The 20,412-nt window shown below is 47.5% G+C and overlaps 1 protein-coding gene across 2 annotated transcripts in view; it reads right to left on the bottom strand.

Annotated features, from left to right (window-relative positions):
* DISP3 (dispatched RND transporter family member 3) overlaps positions 1-20,412 on the bottom strand; it is a 246,057-nt gene that overhangs the window by 39,748 nt on the left and 185,897 nt on the right. For both annotated transcript variants that reach the window (XM_076070260.1, XM_032961968.2), the window contains one exon: positions 16,990-17,210. In XM_076070260.1, coding sequence (XP_075926375.1) covers positions 16,990-17,210 — 221 coding nt within the window. The remainder of the gene's footprint in view (positions 1-16,989; positions 17,211-20,412) is intronic.

Genomic DNA, 20,412 nt, shown 5'->3' with positions numbered 1-20,412 from the left:
AAAATAATAAAATGAAAATAACTAAATTTTATTATTTTCATTATTATTATTTTTCATATACGTGACTTTACCGAAATAACCAAAGAGTATGGATCCTTGCAGTCACGAAAACTTCAAATCTAGAATTATTAATTACTTCTATCGTAAATATATATTTTTTACGAAGTTTCCACCAGCTATTAAATACAAAATAAAATGGGGCGGGGGGGGGGAGATACACACGCCAAATCTTCCTCTAAGCTCTGCGGCTAGAATTTTTTTTAAAAAAATACAGTATAACTTTGTTTCTCTCGCGGCTGGAAGCATCCTGTGCAGATGAAGCGAATTTACAGCTCGGGTAGCGTTTTCACTTTGCTTCCATGCGTGCGATTCCACGCGCGCCCGCACGACCCACCGCCACAGCAGGCCCAACTGTGTCCGCCCGGCTATTACTTTCGTCGCCAGCTCCCCGTTATTAAACGTGGCGGCGAACCGGCAGAGCTCTTCACCGTGACATTCCCCGACAGCGCTCGTGACACGACGAATAATATTTTTGTTTTGTTTCATTCGTGCCCCCTATTCTTTTTTCATTGTTTTCAAAGCACTGCACTTCTCTTGTCGTGCGTACTCCCCGACTCTGACCGCCGCCTCCTCTCTCTCCCCCGTCTCGAATCAATACTAGTTATTTTGGCTCTTGCAATTTAACAGGATCGATTTGACATTCATGCGGTTCATGTCCGAGGCCCTCCAGAAATCATGTATTGACGGTCGAGAGGAGGAAGGAGATTGAAAAGAAATGTACGTGTAATTTAAAGAAATAATTTAATATTTAAAATATATTATTAATTTCCCTGAATTAAGAACTATTTCACGAGTGTAGAATTGATATTTCTGCAAACTGGCTATGGAGACCAAAAAGAAATCCCATTTGTGAAGCAGAGGCCTGAGGCAAGAATAGGAACGAATTTGCTTTGATCTTTAATGCGGTTCCTAAATGAGTTTATTTTTTTATTTAACTGGTAGCATTCTTTTATTATTCGCAGCTAAAAATATTTAGAAATATTCTGTTGAACCAAAACAAAAGTTTCACGAAAGCTTCGAGGATTAAATAATAGTTGGTTATATTTTACATACAAACTTATAGATTAATTTCAGGAAACTGGGTGGATGCGCTCCCTGCGTTGACAAGCGGCATGCAACTTTGTTACCGTGCCTTTCCTGATGGCTGCTACAACGTAGGCAACATGTTGAGCAAAATCCATTGTCCTTGATTTTGTTTTGTTTTGATGCCACCATGACAACAGCTGCCACACTGTTGCAAGCTCTCAGTCCCTCGCCCCTTCTTCCGTTGTAATCAATTCTCCCACATTAACCGATTCCTCGTCCGATTGCTTTCACCTTTACTCTGGCTTCTCTTGGCCGCCAGGATACACAAGAGCAGCCGTCTGACATTATTACACGTATATCTATACGCAGACGCAAGTGTGCGTGTGGCAAGTTACAACACGTGAAGATGTAGAACGTTTCGCTGCAATGCAACATGGGAGAGACCCATAATGCCCTGCTGTCGCTTTCCAAGCGTTGTAAGTGCACGCCAGCGTGAACTATTGGCATCCGTCTTTTAAAGAAGAAAGTCTCAATTGAAACATTAAATACAGATGCAAGCAAAAAGATACACCATGTAGTCCTTTATAACACTTGTCTTTGAGTCAGCACACCAACGGAGCGGCATTCACAGAGACACCATTCTGTTCGCTCCACGTTCCACGCTTTTACCTTCGCCAAGTATGGGCCAATTACGGCTATACTGAAGAGAGAAAGGGGGAGAGGAAGAGAATGGCAGGGGAAATTCCACTTTCATGAGGCTTTTGGCAGCAGTGTTCATTTAGTCATCATGGTTTTTTTTTATTCCCGGCTTCGTCAACAACAACCTTTATATTGTTGTCAAGTCTTAGGCTGTGGAATTCACTTCGTCATTCTCTTCGTCTTGTCATCGAAAGCCGTCGGATGTTTAGTTGTTCAATATTGATGGGAGGAAGGCACAATTTCCCCCCACCCTCCTCCCCAATTATTATCAGGTCAGCCAATCGGTGAACACATTAAATCTATTTCTACACACAAATAGCCAGTTACCATGATTTGTATTCCTCGGTGCACTAATAACGCTACTAAATTACCTCAGTCTGCATCTTCAAAGAGACTCGTTAATTATATCTCATCACGGCCAATCGCGCTCCGGTCTCTGGTTTAGTGGTCACACTTGATGATCTGTGTCTGCTCACAGTCACTATTAACAAAAATAGAAAAAATATATAAAATAACGAGACTAAATCGAAGAATATTTTCATCGCCAACTTCCACGACGATATTACCGCTTGCCGAGCGGCAGGCCACGACCCGACACGAATGGCAGGAAGAACGATGGCAGGCAAAGAAACAGGAATTGCATATCACCCCTGTCCATTGCGAGTGGTCAAAATCCCACTTTCCGTGCACACACTGCTAACCCGAAGGAAACGATTCACATTCCCCCACCTCTGTCTGTTCAGTGCCAGTGACACAGCCCCTTGACACTGCTGGGAAGTAGAAGCAAGGAAATTCATCTCCCTGGCTGAGAATGTGATATTTCACCGGGTGGCAAGCGATCATTTTTTAAAGCAGATCGTGTCCTGGAATCCAATTACGATTAGAAACAAAGGAGAGGATGGGGAAAGTGGTCAGGGATGGGGGGGAGGGGGCTAGGGTTTGGGGCGGTGTGCAGGGAGAGGGGGGGGGGGGCGAGGAATCCCATCCGCGTTAAGCTATTCGGCGTTTAGGTAAGCGTTACGTAACATTTCGTCCGTCCGTCGATGGGGGAATTAATCGCCAACGATTCCGCGGGTTTACTCTTCGGCGACCGCATTCACCGTAACGGGTGGCCTCGGAGCGATGGCGGCTCTTGACGTGGCATTTTAAATCATCGTTTTATATACCCCGTCCGTGAGCATGGGGCGACAGGTTAAATTACAACGGCGCTTTGCCGCGTCACCGTTCCCTTGGACATTTTCCCAGTAAAATTATTATTGCCATTATCTCCATTGCTGTAAATGTGTCGCGCAGTCCCGCCGTCTAGAAGGGCATCGACGGCGTCGTCCCGTTGACCCCTGGAGTCAATAAGAGATCTGGCAGAGCAAAGGAAAAGAGCGAAACAAACAAGCAAACACAAACGAGACGTAGTGCTTCTGAGACGGGTGGTGGAAACTCCGTGTTCTCATGACATGGCCGTGTCTTTCGTCAGATAGCCACTGCTCTTTTCCCCTCCAGCCTCACTCAAGCGTTACTAATGTTACCAATTATAAAGTGACAATGACGATGATGGTGATTGAAGGTGATGGTTGATGTCCTTTATATACCCAGGAAGGTCCTGTATTGAAATGTTGGGGGGGGGGGAAATATCTGTATAATGAGCATTTAGTTTCACACGGGAATAAACCAGACTGCCTGTAAAATATCCACGCACAAGAGTGAACAGCACTCAAAGCTCCACACAGATAGATTCAAGAATCCATTGCTGGACTGCCATCTCTTGACCACCTTGCAGCCGAAGGTTACAATGTCTGGTATTCACAGGCCATTTCCTATCCATGTCCTGTTGAGGTTCAATCCTGCTTCGCATCCAAGAGCAGACAAAATCGGGTACATTCAGGATATATTTATTGTAGGCATTAGTGATTATTGCTGCTGATGATGATAATGGGGTTCAGTCAACCCTGGCAAAGATTTTAACTTCGGACTTGATGGTTGGGAGACCTGGCATGGTCTATGACAAGAGCTATGAGCCAACCTCCTGCTCAATTTATGGCTCTAAAAACACTTCATACGTTTGTAATTTGCGCCATTCTTACATCACAGGGCTATCAAGAAGGCGTTATGTTTAACAGACGGGTACAGTCTGTCAGTAGGGGGCGATGTTGCCGCGTCGCTCTCCCGTTCTCACTTCTGAAATGAACTCAAATAAATACAGACAAAAAACACTCGTGGATAAAAACAAAAGGAGCAAACAAACCCCGCCATTACGTCGTGCTCTAAGTTTCAAGCCGGATCTAAAGAGACAAAAAAATAAGTCATCAGAAAATAAACCTGTCTGCAATGAAAACCTAAATTAACTTAGTTCCACGATGGCTGACAAACTGCTGACGTGACACGTGCCACTATATTCACAGAGCCATCATTTCATCCTGAGAGCTGAATGATGATAACCTGGCAAACAATAAAAAAAGGAATTCATTTGAAAACATTTCCCAACAAATGATGTAAAATTAATGAGGAATAATATAATGGAAAGAAAACTTTTTTCTTACATTTCTAGTTTATAGCTTGAAGTTAAGACATACATAATGCATCGGTGCAGATGATAGGTTTTGTAGCAGACAGCCGTTCTGAGAAACAGCTTAGCAGCATTTAAGTCTTTAGTTTCCAAACAGTTCTGGAACATTGCAGAGCCAACTCACAAAAGTGACAACCACACTACAAATCAAGCAAACACATTTAGTACGGTTATGTCGCTCCAGACTAACTAGGAACCTGATACCAAAAACAAATACATATCAAACGGTCTCAGCATGAAAGCCAATTATCAGACCATTTAAACCAAAAGCGTCTTTTAAAAACGAGGCAAATGTAAAACAAAATACTTTTTTTTATCAGATAGATGGTTTCAGAGCAGATATTAGGGTGTAAAAAAAGTCTAAAGTAGTTTCCTGCTCAGTTGATCATGGGCAAGGTGCTCACATTCTGGTTACAGCCCCAAGCCAGTGGTGGAAATTTCTCGCTCCGATGGTGGATAGCCACTGTTGACTTTCGCACAAAGTGGTAGTATCCATTATTATATTTACCCTGGAGGGACTGATGGGGTGACTGAACCCCCAACCAGGATAAAAACTCACAAAACAGATTGCCGAGTGATTCACAACATTAAAGAAACAAACCCTTTCTAAAGCCGACGGATGGCTCCAGAACAGATTATTTTTCTGGGGCGTGGAGCGGTGAGGGGGGCCAGCTGGCACTCAAGGAGGGTTAATAGATCTCTATAAATAAATCGTATTATCTAAGTGCGAAATTAAGGGGCAGGGAGACAGCTTACCACCAAAGATGGAACCCCTTCATGACCTCTCCCTCCAGTGGGCATTGATTCTTAAAGAGCATTCATGAGGACATTTAGTCACCCCCCCCCCCCCCCAATTTCCCCCCGACCCATCCCTTTTTTCCCTTCTCCTATAGGGCTATCAGAGCTTAGGAAGACACCAGGGGGTTGTAGAGTTGATTAAAACATGCGGTTTAGACAGGTTTCCATTGCACTATAATCCGTAATGTGTAGGTTGTGCTGGTGTCAACCTCCTTTCATGTCCTCTGCCTTGTGTACATGAATCATCTTGTTGATGATAAAATACTTTTGGACATTTAAAAAAATCGTGTCGGAGAGAGAAAGCACGGGCTGGGACGCAACCCCGATGCCATCCTTCCGTGAGCTCGACAGCAGCCACGAACCTGCGTATCCAGTCAGTGCCAAAACCCAGCTACTCCTCGGACTTGCGGGGGGACCTGGTGATAGTGAGCTGCATCACTCACCACCTACGACCGACTGCCTCTGCTCGCTCGATACGACCGGATTTTTTAACCGGTTAGGCGGAAGCGGAGGTTAGGGGGGGGGGGGGGGGTTCTACGTTTGATTTTCTTCCGTGCTTAGTTATTCCATCTCCGATCAGCGATAGCTGTAGCCACAGCATGCTCTCGTGGGAAATTCTTCGTGAGCGCGGTTTAAACGCGGTGAGGCGGTTTGTTAGAGTCTGCAGGGAAAGGTGAGGACGTCACAGCCTCCGGCCTCCACCAAGTGGTGTGTCGAGGCTGCCATGGTTCTTGGTCAGTGCCGGATTAAGCTAGTGCGGGGCCTGTATGAGCATATGTTATAAAGGGGCCTTAAGTAAAAAACACAAATATTAAAACACAAATTTTGAACTTGCATAGTAAAGTAATTGTATTTTGTATTTGCTATACAGCCAGATAATACGACAAATCGCTAACCTTAAACACCCAGTCGTTCATAAACGTTGAAGGCAGTATAGTACTATAGTAATAGAGCAAGTGCAGAATCACTGAACCGGAATTGATAGCTTGAAAGCATTTAGCGCGGGGCTCTTGAAAGTGCGGAGCCCGTAGCATTTGCTACTTTTGCTACGAGGATAATCTGGCACTGGTCTTGGTTCAAGGTATGAATTGGGCACCCCATCCCCTACCACCGTACAACTGTCTATCCACCCTCTTCGTAGCCGGTGCCTGGGGCCTGTCCAGGCTGCGTACCCCGGTGCAGTTGCACCGCCTGCACACTCGATAGCAAGCTCCGCCACTGCTCTGAAGCTCCCGTCTGCCCTTAAATCGCTCCCTTGCTCCCACTCCCTCCAACCAGTCACTCTATGTAAATTTCCGTTGTTGATTGCTTCAATTTAAAACAGGTCAAGATGAATTGACCCAAAGTCCCACGCAAATTGTTGTAATTAAATGGCTTTGAGAGTTACAAAGGGGGGGGGGGGAGCGCGATAAAAAATATATACCAAAATGTTGGAGGTTTATCGCGAAAATAAAACAATGTGACGGTGGGTTTATCAGGTTTTTATCCACCAATAATATATTAAATTACTCAGATTTATCTGCAGAAATCAAAAACAATTGAGCAAAATACTTTAGAAATCAGTGCTGTTAATTGTAATTCAGTAGAACTCCCCTTTATCCATGGCGTAAAAACATAACAGACTCCATTATCCATGATGTTATCGGCAAATTGACTCTATTTATCCACGAAAAGATGTCACGGATTATGGGATTAATTTACCACACAACTCTTATCGTAAAAAAACCCCAGTAAAAATGGAACGTTGGGCCAACGTTGAGGCAACGTTGGACCAACGATGCAAATCGCTTGCCACGTTGACCCAACGTTGCATGTTTAGCAGGAAGAACCAGGAGTCATGCATGAATATCAAATGTCCAAAACGTGAGGATATTTGGTAGTCTTGCCGTTATGACGGCTGCAAGTGCATCGCGAAGGCGTTGTATTTCACAGGCAAAGATTGCAGTCAATTCGCAGTCAGGGGACAATGTTTGCAATGTGTTTCACCCAACTGACGAGTTGCAACCAAAACTATAAACAATTTTTCACTTTACCAGGTAAAGCCCACTGAGATATACAGCTCCTTTTCAGAAGCGACCTGGCCACAATTGATGATTCAACAAAATGGTTTACCGTGTTGGAATGTACAGCAGAAAAAGACTCTAAATGCGTGTTTCTAAATGTGCAGGCAAAAAATGGAGGGCCCGGAGAAAAATCCACGCGACCACGGGGAGAACACGCAAACTCCAAATGTACCAGTGTCATGGTCGGGGACCGAACCCACGACCTCCTGTATACCAGGTGAGGTAGTGAACATCTCACCACGGAGAGAGAGACACCGCAAACTCCACATATACAGCAGGCGTCAGAGTCAAGGTCGAACCCACGACCTCCTGTGTACCAGGTGAGGTAGTGAACATCTCACCACGGAGAGAGAGATACGCAAACTCCACATATACAGCAGGCGTCAGAGTCGGGATAGAACCCACGACCTCCTGTGTACCAGGCGAGGTAGTTAACATCTCACCACGGAGAGAGAGACACCGCAAACTCCACATATACAGCAGGCGTCAGGGTCAGGGTCGAACCCACGACCTCCTGTGTACCAGGTGAGGTAGTTAACATCTCACCATGGAGAGAGAGACACCGCAAACTCCACATATACAGCAGACGTCAGGGTCAGGGTCGAACCCACGACCTCCTGTGTACCAGGTGAGGTAGTTAACATCTCACCACGGAGAGAGAGACACGCAAACTCCACATATACAGCAGGCGTCAGGGTCAGGGTCGAACCCACGACCTCCTGTGTACCAGGTGAGGTAGTTAACATCTCACCACGGAGAGAGAGAGACACACCGCAAACTTCACATATACAGCAGGCGTCAGGGTCAGGGTCGAACCCACGACCTCTTGTGTACCAGGTGAGGTAGTGAACATGTCACCACGGAGAGAGAGACACCGCAAACTCCACATATACAGCAGGCGTCAGGGTCGAACCCACGACCTCCTTTGTACAAGGTGAGGTAGTTAACATCTCACCACGGAGATAGAGACACCGCAAACTCGACATATACAGCAGGGGTCAGGGTCAGGGTCGATCCCCACGACCTCCTGTATACCAGGCGAGGTAGTTAACATCTCACCACGGAGAGAGAGAGACACACCGAAAACTCCACATATACAGCAGGCGTCAGGGTCAAGGTCGAACCCACGACCTCCTGTGTACCAGGCGAGGTAGTGAACATCTCACCACGGAGATAGAGACACCGCAAACTCGACATATACAGCAGGCGTCAGGGTCAGGGTCGAACCCACGACCTCCTGTGTACCAGGTGAGGTAGTTAACATCTCACGACGGAGAGAGAGACACCGCAAACTCCACATATACAGCAGGCGTCAGGGTCAGGGTCGAACCCACGACCTCCTGTATACCAGGTGAGGTAGTTAACATCTCACCACGGAGAGAGAGACACCGCAAACTCCACATATACAACAGGCGTCAGGGTCAGGGTCGAACCCACGACCTCCTGTGTACCAGGCGAGGTAGTGAACATCTCACCACGGAGAGAGAGACACCGAAAACTCCACATATACAGCAGGCGTCAGGGTCAGGGTCGAACCCACGACCTCCTGTGTACCAGGCGAGGTAGTGAACATCTCACCACGGAGAGAGAGACACCGAAAACTCCACATATACAGCAGGCGTCAGGGTCAGGGTCAAACCCACGACCTCCTGTGTACCAGGTGAGGTAGTTAACATCTCGCCACTGCAGCAGCCAATTAAAGGTGACAATGACAAATATGGGCCATGACTCGGGTGCGCTCGTCCTACTATTTTCCAAAGAACATTCAAACAAAGGGGCCGTCCATATATGACGTCACGCGATTTGGGACGATTTTGACCCCCCCCCCTCGTCACACGGCGTCACAAAAAGTCAGACCCCCCCTCTCAAATATTTGACGTCACAAAGCTCTGTCCCCCCCCCCCAAATAAAATATATATATAAACCATGCTTCAAATCGCTTTAAACTATTGTCATTGTAATGCGTATTTAATATGGCGCTGCACTCTGATGTTGTAGGAGAAAACATTTATTAAAAATCTTGATTTGAAGCTTTCGTGACTGCAGGAATCCATACTCTTTGGTTCTTTCGGTAAAGTTACGTAGGTATAAAATAATTTTATTCATTAAAAAGTTAATTAAGTAGAATGTATTCTCGGTTCTTTCGGTAAAGTCACGTAGAAGGGAAACAATAAAATAATAAAAAGATAAAACAATAAAGTTATTACGACGTTTCGACTGCAACACAAGCAGTCATCATCAGGTGTGAAAACCAACGGCAAGAACATTTGAAAGAAGTGGCTGTTTGCATCTATCTATTTATTTATTTTTATAACGTTAGCACCACGGACAGCGATTTGACAGTTTGTTTAGATGGACGAGTCCATCTATGTTCGGAAAAGAGGAGGGGGAAACGAAAAATTAATGTATGCTGTCTGAAAGCCACCGTAAGCGTGCACAATCAATTAACACCCGAAATGGTTTATCAAATCCTTCCAATGATTGCTAAGCCAGAATCCATCTTCTCGGTTGAAATTGACTCTGTGTTTGTATATGTGGATAGCCTCATGAACGAATATTTCATGGTAGCTAGATGGCTTGCAAAGAAACTCTGTCTTGGAGAAGTCAATGTCATGTGAGCCTACTGAATTATAACAGTGATCTGCTTCGGCCGAGGTGTTGGTCCTACCGTGTTTTAGGTCTGCTTTGTGTTCACGAATGCGGTCCGAGACATGTCGTTTGGTTTCTCCAATGTAACTACTACCACAGAGGTAACTTAGTTTGCAGACACCAGGGTACTGTATGTCCGGAATCACATCTTTTAAAGATGGAACCAGATCACGGATTTTATGTAATGTGTTGAATCGGACCTGGATCTTGTGTTCATTAAATATTTTGGAGATCTTTTTTTGTGATCCCCGCAATGTAGGGTAAAGTGATGGTTTTGAAATGCTCCTCAAGAGGGTCCTTCTTCATGGTTCGAGTGATAGATTTGCGGATTGTGTAGTTGGAGTAACCATTAGCCTTAAGAGCTTGGTCTACGTGCTTGAGTTCACTGGCTATGTGTTCCTGGTCGGATATTCATTGGGCTCTATGAGTCTTGATGAGGGAATTCTTCTGAGATGGATGGTGGTGGGAATCCGGTTTCAGGTAAGCATCCGTATGGGTAGCTTTCCTGTAGATAGAGTGGCTCATTGAACCATCGGGTCTCTTTTTTATTAGGACGTCCAAAAAAGGTAGCTTGCCATCTTTTTCGACTTCCATGGTAAATCTGATGGCTGGGTGTATGGAATTGATGTGGTCGAGGAATTGGTCTAGAGCAGGCCGGCCATGTGGCCAGATGACAAAAGTGTCATCCACGTACCTCTTCCATAAGGTTGGGCGCAGAGTGGCAGTCTGGATGGCGTCATTCTCAAATTTCTCCATGAAAATGTTGGCTACAACCGGAGATATAGGAGAGCCCATTGGGGTGCCCTTAGTTTGTTTGTAGAAAATTCCATTCCAAGTGAAGTATGTGTTGGTTAAGCAGTGTCTCACCAGGGGGGGTACCTCAGTGTTTAGTCCTTCATGAACCAAGTCTTCAATGACTGCGATGGTGTCAGGTACAGCAACTTTGGTGAATAAGGAAACTACATCAAAACTGACAAGCAGGTCGTCTGGGGACAGGGAAATACCCGTGATTGTCGATACCAGGTAAGTAGAATTTTGTACCGCAGAGGTGGTTTTTCCAGTGAAAGGCCGCAGGATTTCAGACAGAAAACGAGCCAGTTTGTAGGTGGGGGAGTTGATAGTAGAGACGATGGGACGAAGGGGTGTGTCTACTTTATGTATTTTTGGTAAGCCGTTTAATCTTGGTGACCTGGCAGCAGAAGATTTCAACGAGAACTGTTTGGTTTGATCATTCGTGAACACAAAGCAGACCTAAAACACGGAAGGACCAACACCTCGGCCGTGGCAGATCACTGTTATAATTCAGTAGGCTCACATGAGATTGACTTCTCCAAGACAGAGGTTCTTTGCAAGCCATCTGGCTACCATGAAAGATTCGTTCATGAGGCTATCCACATATACAAACACAGAGACAATTTCAACCGAGAAGATGGATTCTGGCTTAGCAATCATTGGAAGGATTTGATAAACCATTTCGGGTCTTAATTGACTGTTCATGCTTACGGTGGCTTTCAGACCGCATCCATTATTTTCGTCTCCCCCCTCCTCTTTTCCGAACATAGATGGACTCGTCCATCTGAATAAACTGTCAAATCGCTCTCTGTGGTGCTAACATTAAAAAAACCGCCACTTTTTTTCAAAATTTCTTGCTGTGGTTTTCACACCTGATGATGATTGCTTGTGTTGCAGTCGAAAAGTCGTGAGAATTTTATTGTTTTACATTTTTATTATTTTATTGTTTCCCTTCTACGTGACTTTACTAAAAGAACCAAGAATATGAATCCCTGAAGTCACAAAACCTTCAAATCAAAATGTAAGTAGAACGTGTGGTCTATATTTATTTAAAGTTGCGCATTTTGATGTGACGTCACATTTCTCAACCCCCCCCCCTCGTCACACATCGTCACGAATGTCTGACCTCCCCCCCCCACCCCTAGGTGCGTGATGTCATTTATGTACGGCCCCAAAGCATATGGCTGCGGACATATTTGTGGTTTTCGTGGACCGTACATCTCCCACGGAAAATAGAGGAGTCGACGGGGTTGCGGGGCTGATCTCACCGTAGTACGCTTAAGGGACCGTCCATAAATGACGTCACGCACCTGGGGGGGGGGGTCAGACATTTGTGACGATGTGTGACGAGAGGGGGGGGGGTGGGTTGAGAAATGTGACGTTACATCAAAATGCGCAACTTTAAATAAATATAGACAACACGCTCTACTTAATGAAATAGACTTTTAAATGAATGTTTTCTCCTACAACATTAGAGTGTAGCGCCACATTAAATATGCACTACAATGACAATAGTCTAAAGCAATTTGAAGCATGTTTTATTTTGGGGGGAGGGTGGGGCAGAGCTTTGTGACGTCATATTTGAGGGGGGGTCTGACTTTTTGTGACGCCGTGTGACGAGGGGGGGGGGGTTAAAAATCGTCAAAAATCGCGTGACGTCATTTATGGACGGCCCCTAAGATATCTGCGGTGGCGGTTCTGCCCACCCATGTATTTATGGGAGTCTCGCAATGCGTAGAGTGGGGGGAGAGGCGGCGGGTGAAGTGGTGTTGGGGGAGGGGGGGCACTAATTAGAAGGGTTGGGGGGGGCGCGGCAAGAACGGTCCCATCCTCTGTGAGCCGCTCTGCCTCACGGGTCAGCGAGCTCGATGGGGGGTGGGGGGGGGTGATACCGGAGGGATTGGCAATTAATCGCAGCATTTACCCTGGCTGGCGGGCATCGCCGCTTTGTTGAGCCTCGTTTGCATACGGAGCAATTAGGGGGGGGGGGGCGAGCAGCCGTCTCCACGTGATTACCGCAGGCGCCCCCCCCCAGACGCGGGAAACGCGCAGCGGAGGGATTCCACGGAATACATTCTGCGCCGCAGCTTAAAAATAAACACCGGTTAGTAACGCAAACAACTGTGTGTGAGAGAGAGAGATATATATATACATGTAATTTTTTTGCTATCGTGCTGGTTGTCGAGTTTTAACGTGTTATCCCCTCCCTCAGCTCTTGCTACATCATAGGTCACAACTACGCCAGCTCATGCATTATCCCCCTTCAGCCACAGGTTCCTTCACAGAGTTAAGTGAAGCCATCTCACGTCTTTATCCGCTCAGCTAGAGCTCCTTAAATTAAGTTACCTCACGGCCTACCCCCTCAGCTACAGCTCCTCCATAGAGCAAGCAAACAAACTGTGACAACTTCTATCAGCCCCCTCCTTTGGCACATACTCCTCGCTACACAATCGTGCACCCCCCCCCCCCACCAGCTCACCCCACCTCTGTCAAATAGTCACACAGCTATAGCCCCCCACCAGCCCCCCTTTGTAAAACGGCCGAGAGGAAGCCATCGCCTCGCTCCTCTAACCTCGACTCGTGGACTCGTCGACGCGTCCAGACATTCCCGGGGGGGGGCACCCCTTCCCGGGGGGGGCACCCCTTCCCAGGGGGGGGGCACCCCCTCCCTTACCCCACCTACCCCCCCCCCGCAGGGCTCGAACTCCGAGGCCGGGCTCACAAGTCACACTCGTGCGGGTCTCTGCGTAGGCCTGTTCGGGGGGGTGGGGGGGGGGGAGAGACGCGATGTGGTCACCACCGCCCCCCACAGCTTGGCCTTAACTTTGTCTTCCCAGCTGCCGACGCTTTCCAGCCACATCGCCCACCCCGCCGGGTGACTCAAGGGCGAGTCGACGGAGCGAGGTTCTCAAGCCGGCCCGAGGTCGTCCACTGCGCTCCGGGTTTGTGACATTGTCCGTCGTGTTGACGATGCGATGTTGATTTTTCGCGACGACGACGACGATGACGGCTGTCGTTTCGTTTACGTTTGAAAGCGTATTTCGCATTGTGAACGTGTTGCTTTTGGGCATTTCTGTGCTGCGAGTTAAGGGTGACGAGAAGAGCCCTTCAAATGCATTTTGACTTGGCAGACGCCTGCCCCACAAGTGTTCTGCAACCTCGTTCTTGCAATTCAGCAGCGTCATTATCTCACCGCACTGTCTCTTCATAAATTGAAAGTTACCTTATATAAGTTGGCAATATATACCTTTTTTTTAAGCCACGTACAAACGTAGATATTTGTTTCATGTTGCAAAAGGAGCATTTGTATAAATATCAGCAAGGTCAAGGCGTTTCCCTTAAACTAGTTGGAAGGGGGTGTGAGTGATGCTGAACGTTCCACGTTCCTGTGGCAGGAGGCAGCCACTCTACAGAACACGTATGATCTATATATTACACGCGAACGCAACACTAGGCATGTAATAATTCACTCCAACCCCGCCAGCAATTTGATGAATTGTCACGATTCTGTGCAGCAATTTGATTTTGTCTCGTCTGTACAGTTTTGTTCGCTCCATTAGCCTATAGGTAACATTAGCATATCATTCACATGCAAGGACAGAGCGTAAAGGCACAGCCCTGCAACTGCTCGCTCACGCCACCGCTGGCGGAAGGGCCTCCGCTAGAGGGAGCTCTAGAGAGCCCGCCTAGAGAGGTATTTGGCCTACTCTTCCACGCAGGGCAGGCGTCTTGGAAGACGTGGAATGTAGCCTCGCTTTACCCCACTGCATGCAACCTGCCGATTGAAAAACTGCCGTGAACTAATTCATGCTGCTGGGCGGACAGAGGCAGAGGGATTGAAGAAACGTGACCCATCGTTGCAAACGCTGCACTGGGAGATAAACTAAAATAACTACGACATCTGGATCGCAATTTCAGCGTGCTAACCATGGCACCACGTCAGCATCCACAATATGGCACGAATCGTAAAAAATAGTTTTTCTCACGCGCGCACATTTTCGATGCGTGTACCACGTGAGCCCAAACATCGATTTTGGCCGCTATGAGCCAATGCACCGTATGTATCCAACCATGCTAATCGGAGGTACTAACCATTACGTACATACGCAGCGACGGGTACTGCAAGTGCCGACCATGTCTATCCCGTGCTCGCCGAGCTGCATTGACTTCCGGTAGCCGAACGAATACATTATAAGGTCACAATCAAATGAACCACAATACCTTGCTGATCTCGTCAAGGAGCATACATCATCACGCGAACTCTGGCCATCCTCACAGCGGCTTTTGGCTGGCCATCGAACACAGACGGTCACCGCATCGCACGCTTTCAGATGCACTTCTGTGGTCGTCTGGAATGCTCTTCCTTCCGATATTGGGAAATCACTGGAGCTGTGAACTTTTCTTCAGAACGTGCTTTTTATGTTTAGTTTATTGTCCCCCCCCCCCCGCGCCACGGGTTAGCACAGTAGGCTACGTACGGTGCGAAAGAAGTTCACCGTACATACACACACAGTGTGCTTGCGACGGACGAGAAAGGAGACCCGAGTGGCTTCTGGGCTGGCCCTGTCCACAACCAACGATGCGGGCGGCACGGGGAAATGTGGCCCAAGATGAACGAGGCGGCCATGCGCTCCGCTTCACAGCTGCTGGAAATATCACGGAGGTGTGAACTTCCCCTCGGCAAAAAAAACCCTGCCTTCTCAATGATTGTGGTGGGGGGCGCAGGGGGAGGGGGGGGCGCTTATGGAAGTGGGAAAGCCAACAGACACGCCTGCGCACACACTGCCATTGCTTACATTTGTTGCGTGGTTTCTCAATTCTATTTCAGCCGTTCTATTGACGATGATTGCGCTATCGATGTCACGCCATGAGGACGAAGCACCCGTTTGGAATTCCCGCAGAACAATGCATCATCGCTTTTCAAATAACTGTCCGCAGAAGGATATATCATTGAACTACTTATGAAATCTCTTCAAATTACCTTTTTTTTCTCCACACTAGGGTATGCAATTTCCCACATTCTCTGCTACAAAGATATGTAAGTCATGTGATAGAGTAAGCGTGTCATTTATATAAAAAAAAAAGAATTCACTTTAATATGATGGTGTTTTTGTGTGTGTTTTATTACAACCAAGTTTAATCACTGGCAGTGGCTTAAATGCAGATTTAGAGCCCAGGACCTCAGCGGTGTTGGCTCTGTGCTCTGACGCCACAACCACCCCGCAATCATTTTTTTTCTCCCAAAATTTTACTTTTGTTCAGTGTGAGACAATGAGAATGGGAATGCTTGCATTAATTTTTGTAACACGGGTCCCACACACACACTCACAATCCCACGAAAGGCATTCAAAATTCCAGAACTGTTCACAAAAAAAAAAACTAAATTCGATCAGGCCAATATGTTGACCATCAGATTTCTGTTACGGGTTATTGGACCAAAATATCCTCTGAGGGACGAACGCATTGTGAAACGGAGCTGCCCTCACACGATGACCTTTAGCCGCATCACACGGCGGATGCAGCGCCGTTCCTCATCTTAAAAAATAAATCTCTCTGCAACGTGTCGGCAGCGTCAAAAGATACAGTCATAACGACCTCAACACATTCTCCACATCCGTAATGTGCTACGTCGCCCCAAGATGCTAGCCGTCATGTCATCTGCACGGACACGTTTTTTTTCTTTCACGAATGTGTTGCCAACCCCCTCCAGAGCCGTTAACACAACAAAAAAAGAATAATGTTTTGACACCGTCCTCAAATTGCTGAATTGGTTCTGTGATTTTTTTTTGTTGGTTTGAATAGAAGTGGAAACTAATTATCTCATCGATTGATTACTTGTGTTCCAATCGGTCTCAGATCAGCACTTGGTACAAGCACCCGCCTGCCTGCATTACAAGCGCAGCTATAATTTTGAATGATTAACGAACATTATGCCGAGTCAATCTACAGGAGGTCCGGCCAAATTCAGTTATCAACTGCAATTGGCGTCGTGTGTCGCAGTTAAAAAATGAACAAACCCAACCCGCGTAGCTCACACTGAAACATAGCGAGTCAGCACTTTCCCCAACAGCACTTGCCCTAACGGCGCTCGTTCCAACGGCGCTTGCCCCAACAGCCTGCCTAGCTGATTGGAGGATTCTAGGAAAACCAGGCAAGTTGGAACCCTTACCCTGCACACCCGACAGCTACTCCACCGCACCAGACCGGCACTGCATGCGCGTGCGCACACGGTTGTGGCCGGGTAGCTTCGACAAAGCGCCTGCCCGTACAGGCGGCGGCTCGTTTCGCGCAAAACGCCGGGAACAGGTGGCAGCTCCGCTGGCGGCTCGGAGGGCAACGTACGGTGCTGGGGATGACGTGGTTGTCGTCGCGGCCGCCGTGGCCTTCGGCCGTCGCGCTGCGGTTGAGGCCGAGGACCCCGAAGACGAGGAACACCATGGCGCCCGTGTCGACCAGCGGTCGCGCGGCCGGTTGGGCGCAGCGGCCTCCCGCGCACGGGTCGTACCCCCGCAGGGAAGGGCCCGCAGCTTCTGCTCCGTGCCCGGCCTTGCCCGGGTCCGAGTCTGACACACACGGGAGGACAAAGGCGCAAAGATTACCCACAGAAGCTAACGCGCGTGCGCGATGCAGTGGCGGCGTCGGGTACGGGTGAACATAAGGAGTTGCGTTCATATGGAGCCTAAATGCCTCGGTAACGCAGGGATACCACCGGTGTGGAGTATTATTGTTGAGAATTTGATCAATATATTGGCACGTATAAATAATATAGTTGTAAACATGGCAATCTTATCGGGTGGTGGAGGGTTATGAACACAAATTTTGGCATGAATCTACTACTACGAGGCCGAACCCAAAAACAAACACTGATCATAGTACTGGCTACGAAATCCTACGTTTAAAGTCAACTTGGATCACCTTGCATCGCAGATCATCTCAAACATTCCAATGGCTTTCTGCAGATAAGCCGAGGGGACCCCCGGTGGCAGTTGTCGCTGTACATTGCAAGGGGAACGCTGCACCGGCATGAAAGTTTGGCATTAGTCTGCCAGCAGTGGCTGATGTTGCTATGCGGCTTTTTCTCCCCAAATTGTGTCGCTTTTATATTTGGATGCCTGCCTGTGTGGCTCCTTGTAGTTAATGCAGTGGGGTAGCTTGGTTGGCGTGCGCCTTGGTTTAAGGAATTAAATGGGGCCTCCCTGTCCAATTTACAACACCCCCCCCCCCCTTACCTCTTCATAGCCTGGTGGCCTGGGCTCCTCCAGCCCATGTGAGGGGGCCACACAGAAACAAAGATGCAGACTGATAGACCACTCACGCAGGTACACGTTAAGTGTGGCAGGCTTCCTGGCAGAAGGCCATGGGACAGACCCAGGTGCCATGGGTTGACTAAGATAAGATGACTGGCATATGTACCACTTGTTGTCCTCATTGTGCCAATTTTCTGCGTATTAACTGCCAGATGCTCCTCTCGTTATTGTGTCACTCGTTATTGTGAGCGTCGCTCCTCCGCCCTCCACTGTTGTTGGAGGGAAACTGCTCAGTAGCGTCCTTCACGAGCCTCTTCCACAGAGAGCGATCTTGACACCACTGGTACCAGCGATTGTCAATTCCAATCAGCTCCACATTCTTCTGTACCGCATCAGCCCATCTCCTCTCCAGCCCATGGCATTTCGCGTTTTACCCCCTCTGTCTGGCCAAACAGAAGCTGCTTGAGCATGCAGTCTCTGGGCTTGCGGGTTACATGACCCAGCCAATACAGCCTCGTCTGCTGAAGGGCTCTTTGATGGTACTATTTCCAGATCTTTTAAGATTATGTAAGCTGCTCACACAATCCAGGATGGATCATCAGCCAGTCTGAATGTTTCAAACTGGCACTCCTTCAAAATACAAACTAATAAAAACAAATTTTCACAGTCACTCATACACACGCAAAGATGTACACCCAAAAACACTCAACTATGCACAAGACCAAAAGACGAAGATCCCCCGTATAGCCTTCAACAGACTATCTGGGGCAAGTTCTGTTTGTGGGTACAATGCACGCCACACTCTTACACATCGACATGTAGTCGTGCTAATACAAAGATCCACCATGTAACCTGTTAGCGAGCACCTAGAAATGCCAGTACAGCACAGTAGGGGGTGGGTGGCCAGCACCACGCCCGACCGCCTTTGTCTCCTCAGTGGTGATGTTTACACATTGCACCTGGTACTCATTTGAAGTTGAGTCGACCTAGGAAAGGCCCAGGACCGGTTCAGATAATTGTCACGGGGTTAGTGGCCGTAAGCATACGTGCACAAACAAAGACAAAGATCCCCCGTATAGCCTTAACAAACTGTTTGAGCAAGTGCTGTTAGCAAGCACATATGAAAGCAGGCACAGCACACGAGGGCGTGGGTGCCCAGCCCCACCCCCGGCTACCTTTGTATCCCCAGTAGCGACGTTCACACACCGAATTTAAGGCCGAATCGACCTAGGGGAGGCCCAGAACCGGTTCAGATAATCGTCACTGGTGGTGGCCATGAGCGGGAATTGAACTCACGTCCCCGGGTTCGTAGCGCAGCATAGCGCTAACTGCTACACCACTGCTCCCCACCACACACACACTCACGCAGACGGGCGCACGTGCGCGCACACAATACACTAGATTGTAATGTATTTTCCTAAAAGCCCAACAAGCGTAGCAATCGGTGGCCTTCGTAGACATTTCAAACAATACATTTCCGCTGCCGAGCCAAAGAAAATAAAATGGACAGCGGGCTTCTCCTCTGGTTAATTTTTTTGGGCAAAGTTTTCCGTAACCTGCAAAGGCGCGCTCGTCCGTCGTCTGTCTGCCGGCTACCCACGCCGGCTGGCACATGCCATCCACTCGCCTAGCCCCTTGTCAATTCCTTCGCCAGAATCAACTGAACCCACATTTCCATGTCAGTGCAAGCTTTGCTTTTTGTTCACGGCTTATTGTCTCTGCTTTCCGGCATGCCACGGGAGAGCAGCGAATGAGGACTACAGACTGAACTCGCAGCTGAAGGAGACAGTGGTCGCTTTGCTTATTGCTGATACACTTTTGCATTGTATTTCTAAACAATGCATTTCAAATCCGCATTGTCTTGCATTTTCATTCCAATGCATTGTATTTCAATGCAACGCATTTCAAATCCACATCGTCTTTTGTTTCAGTGTATTATTGTACTTTTATTATTGTACTTCTTACAGTGGTTGTACGGTGGGTCTTTCAACAATCATACACACAGTGTATTTCAAATTCATCATCCTTCCAGGGTCAATAAAATACCTACCTTTTTTGTGTGAAGTCAACGGTGTTGGCCTGTCTTATGAATTAACTCTCCCCCGCCATAAGAATGTGGAATTTCCACCACAGACTGCTCTTTTGAGCGGAACATTAATTTAAGGTGGTTTTACACGATGCCGACGTCACCTTGCGTGACCTCGCCGCTAAAACTCCGCCGCCGCAAGTGCCGGATTAAGCTAGTGGGGGGCCTGTAGCATATGATGTTATAAAGGGGCCCTAAATAAAAAGAAATATAAATATTAAAACACCTACATTTTTAACTTGCATAGTAAAGTAAATGTATGTTTTCATTTGCTGTACAGCCAGATAATACGACAAATCGGTAACCTTAAACACCCAGTCGTTCATAAAAGTTGAAGGCAATATAGTACTATAGTAATAGAGCAAGTGCAGAATCACTGAACCGGAATTGATAGCTTGAAAGCATTTAGCACGGGGCCCTTGAAAGTGCGGG

This window comes from Petromyzon marinus, chromosome 28 (assembly GCF_048934315.1).
Source record: "Petromyzon marinus isolate PM22_M1 ecotype Great Lakes invasive population chromosome 28, UKy_Petmar_22M1.pri1.0, whole genome shotgun sequence".
Lineage (NCBI taxonomy): Eukaryota > Metazoa > Chordata > Hyperoartia > Petromyzontiformes > Petromyzontidae > Petromyzon > Petromyzon marinus.
The sequence above is the reverse complement of the archived record's forward strand: the minus strand, read 5'-3'. Positions and strand labels throughout refer to the sequence as shown.